The following is a 4,091-nucleotide window of genomic DNA, read 5'->3' as shown; positions in this document are numbered from 1 at the left end:
AATAATAATAATAATAATAATATATTATTCAATAAATAATATATTTCATAAGAGTGTCTTTACGACGTCAATAATAGAAGTTATCCTTTCTGTAAAAAATAAACTCATCTATATATGAAACTCTGGAAATTATTAAATTATTAGAGATCTTTTATAATGCAATGTTTAACGTTCAGAGATCATAATTTACTTAGAGATTCATAACTTACGTGGTGTGTATTTAATTTTTTCTTTCAATGAAACTTCAGACAAAGACCACCTAGACCTAGACTACTTAGTAATGGTCCCAGTAAACTGCACGCAAGTTGCTGTAACATTTAAAAAAGAATCTTACATAAAAACAGTATAATAAACAAATAATAAATAAATTTTATTTTATTTTATTAATATATATTCTATCATAAGCATGACATAAATTAGACAATCTTATTTATTTATATATTTTCATAATGTTCTGTTCAAAATATTAATTGATATAATTTCATAATTATTAAGATTGTTTAAACTTCTAAAATTTTATTATATTATAAACATTTATTAATAAATCAATTATAGATTAGCTTAAATATAATTAATTTTTGCCGTATAAACTGACCGATAATAATGTTTTTGTTAATATGTATGTTTCTATCTCTTTTTAGAATACTATTTCTTAAATTTTAGTAATAAATATAATCTTCTTGTGCAATTCCTTTTTACATAATCCTTACCAAAACAAGGTCTATTAGTCCTAAACCACCCTGACCACCATGACCACCGCCGTTACCACCGCCGTTACCACCATTATCATCGCCGTTATCACCATTATTTCCACCACCATTGTGTCCACCATTGTGTCCATTATCGTGTCCACCATCGTGTCCATCATCGTGTCCACCATCGTGTCCATCATCGTGTCCACCATCGTGTCCACCACCACCGTGTCCACCACCACCGTGTCCACCATCGTGTCCACCATCGTGTCCACCGTGTTCATTATCGTGTTTATCATCGTGTTCACCAGAGTCATCATCAGAGTGTTTAGGAGGATGCTTTGAATGAGATGGTTCTTTCGCTCGATCAAGAGTCTAATTAAAAAGAAAAAAAAGGGTAAAAGGAATAAAAAAAAGTTTATTAATAGTTAATTTAGTTGGCAAGCTTTCTAGCACAATATTTATTAAGTTTGTTAAATAGATAATAAACTCTAATAAGTAAGCTCTGATCTAACATTGTTGTCTAATTTGTAGATCAAAGAAATCCTAAAGTGTGAAGCCCGAACTACAAGATTGCAGTTTTACTGATGACATCGACATATTTTTATATACTACTACATCAATGTCCCACGCACACATATACATAAATTTTCGTATAACAATAACGTTTTAATCAGAAAGCTAAGTTTAATTCTAAGAATTCCACATTATTCACGTAAACTACTAGTTAACAGATTTAAGTGCAGATTGTAGTTTTTATATTAAACAAATGTTGTTACGATACTGACAACTTCATTGATAAGCCATATTGAACTAAGAAACGGTAAAAAAGATCTCAATTTAAATAATTTTTTTTGTTAGCAGCTTAAACCATAGACACGTATTAATGCGTATACTTTCTAATCCTAGAAATTAAAGAATTTTCAAATTTGTGAAAGAGGAAAAAAATATTTATTATAATAATATAAAAATTCTTGTGATTAATCGATAAAACAGACGATTTTAGGATTCCTTTAAGTGGCGTCTATAATGAAATTTTTAGGCGTAAATCTTAAGTTTTAATCCTTAAACCATAAGAAATTGACCAATCACGATCAAATATGAGGAGATCGACTATGATTGATCAATTTCTTACGGCTTAGGGCTTAAGCTTAAGTTTTACGTTTTAAATCCATTGTAGACGCCGCTTTAAACATTCCTAAAATATCTTCTACTATTTTAGTATTATATTTTTTACTGCAATTAAAAGTTCCCAATTTGTTATTGTAATTATTCAACATTTAGAAAACCAAATGTTTGTTTAGAACGTTATTTAGAATATATTATATCAGAATTGGCAACGTTACCTCATAAAAATGAAATCATTACCGTTACCATTTTTGTTTCTTAAAAAATAACTCATTATTGATTTGCAAAAGTAATTCATTATCGTTACTGTCAGTCACAAGTCGTTATTTTTTCGTTACTTTTTTTTCTTGATGGCTTTGATGCTAATAAAATATAGCGTTTCTCATTGGCAGAACAAAGTGCACATTAAAGCAATTGTACTCTACTGTAATTTAAATATAAAAATGAGATATCTCAATTGATAAAATGCCTAAAGTATATTTTATTAAATAGTTGTATAACAAAATGTATTGAGGTTTTTGTGGTTTCACTTGTTTCTATATTTTTATTAAACATACATCTTTATGTTAATTTATGTACAACGATTTTAAAGCGCATTAGTTCTATCAATAAAAAACGCTATCATTTACAAATTTTTGCGGGAAATATTCTGAAGAGAAGTCAGAATTCTATCTTTTAATAGAGGATTAAAGCTCAAAAACTGATAAATGTATATATGGATATATACTATATGTGTGTGTGTATATATACACACACACATATATATATATATATATATATGTATATATAATACGATCTAGTTACGACTAAAACTTCTATGTGGGTAGAAATAAAGTAACGATAAAAGTAACTAGTGAAATCGTTAACATTATTCCAAAAATGTAATTGCGTTACAATGAACGTTACTCAGAAGAAAATGTAATGTCGTTCCCGATTTGTTATTCAAAAAAAATAACTTGTAACGATAACTTGCCAACCCAGTATTATACTATATATATTATGTTATACCATAAATGTTGTTCAGAAGAATTTTATTTTCGATAGTGTATCAAAATAAATTGATATACCGTATTATATTCTAAAGATCTATCTTTTAAATAAATAAGAATAATAATTCTACTAAAATATTTATTTTTTTATTATTTCTTGAAGCTTTTTTATTTATAAACGATATTTTTTTACATTTACTGACATTATTTTCTTTTGACAAGTTGACTGGTACAATGTAATCATAAAAAATATTTATAATAGGGGTAGCCAAATAAAACGTAGCAAATGAAAAATTTAGATATTAAATTTAATAACTATAATATGTTAATAATCATCGTTGACAAAGCATTTTTTCTTTGTGAAATTAGAAAACGGATGTTCTGTTTATAAAATTTCTTAGGCTGAGATCAATCCCATTCACAAATCGTTACATACACTGTTGCGTCCGATGAAAATTTTCAGTCGTTCAAATTCTTTTTGAGTATCTCCGATTCCGTAATTCTTAACAATAATTTGTTATGGTCATATTGCGTAGGTTTTTTACCATGTATAATATCTGCATAACTACAATATAATAATGATACCGACAATATCATTAAAAGTTACAGAATCAGTTAGATTTCGAAAGAAATGGAAATCGCATAGCGACATAGTTTCGATGGGAAATAGTAGAGCATCCTTTCTACAGTCCATTGTCGCCATGTGATTTTTACATTTTTGAACATTTCAAGAAAAATTTGAAAGGTAAGAAATTTTTCTCAGGCACGGCAGTATAGGAGGTTGTTTGCGAGTAAATAGAGCATTCCTTGTCTGATTTCACAAGGAAAGAAGTGTCTTATTAATCATTATGACTATTAACATATTTCCATTGACGTTTCAATTAAATGCCCCCAGTAATAAAATTCTTTTGAAATTATTATATATCAACCTGTGGTATACTCTTACGATATATTAATGTATACATACTTTTGCACAAACGATTCCAACAAGGGCCAACAGTAGAAGTACGTAAACAGCCTTCATGGTCACAGTACGTTAAGGGCAATGTATTTTATACTAAAACTGCTAAGTTTTTCTCTGTTAAGTGATATTTCTTCACTTCAAGCAGAACCAATTGGCGATTGAAATATTTTTTTGTAAATTTGACTTATAAACTCCCTTATAAAGGAATACTGTATCTTATCATTCTTTAAAATAGTGCGAAAATTATAGCATTAAATTACTGATATTATACTTTTAAAAGTAGTTATCTTTGTTATCGCGAATAAATGTTATTAACAC

The 4,091-nt window shown here is 27.9% G+C and overlaps 1 protein-coding gene across 2 annotated transcripts; it reads right to left on the bottom strand.

Moving 5' to 3' along the window:
- Positions 1 to 36: 36 nt before the first annotated feature.
- Positions 37 to 3,951, bottom strand: LOC108751804 (cold and drought-regulated protein CORA-like). 2 transcript variants are annotated; one of them, XM_018492217.1, is made up of 4 exons: positions 3,777 to 3,951; positions 711 to 1,067; positions 210 to 308; positions 37 to 89 (listed from the first exon to the last, which is right to left on the bottom strand). In XM_018492217.1, the coding sequence occupies exons 1-3, from the start codon at positions 3,831 to 3,833 to the stop codon at positions 234 to 236; spliced, it is 489 nt and encodes a 162-aa protein (XP_018347719.1). In that variant the 5' UTR covers positions 3,834 to 3,951; the 3' UTR covers positions 37 to 89; positions 210 to 233. The 2 variants fall into 2 exon arrangements, 1 of the variants encoding a protein (XP_018347719.1); XR_001939516.1 differs by lacking the exons at positions 37 to 89; positions 210 to 308 and having other exon boundaries at positions 1,002 to 1,067; positions 3,773 to 3,849.
- Positions 3,952 to 4,091: the final 140 nt, after the last annotated feature.

The sequence above is a fragment of the Trachymyrmex septentrionalis genome, unplaced genomic scaffold, assembly GCF_001594115.1.
Source record: "Trachymyrmex septentrionalis isolate Tsep2-gDNA-1 unplaced genomic scaffold, Tsep1.0 scaffold52, whole genome shotgun sequence".
NCBI lineage: Eukaryota > Metazoa > Arthropoda > Insecta > Hymenoptera > Formicidae > Trachymyrmex > Trachymyrmex septentrionalis.
This window is presented reverse-complemented; position numbering and strand designations above follow the sequence as displayed.

Coding starts and splice junctions, on each gene's coding strand:
- LOC108751804 (XM_018492217.1), bottom strand. CDS start 3,833: ATGAAGGCTGTTTACGTACTTCTACTGTTGGCCCTTGTTGGAATCGTT. Junction 1,068..3,776: donor TTGGAATCGTTTGTGCAAAA/GTATGTATACAT, acceptor CTTTTTAATTAG/ACTCTTGATCGAGCGAAAGA. Junction 309..710: donor GACTAATAGACCTTGTTTTG/GTAAGGATTATG, acceptor TAAATGTTACAG/CAACTTGCGTGCAGTTTACT.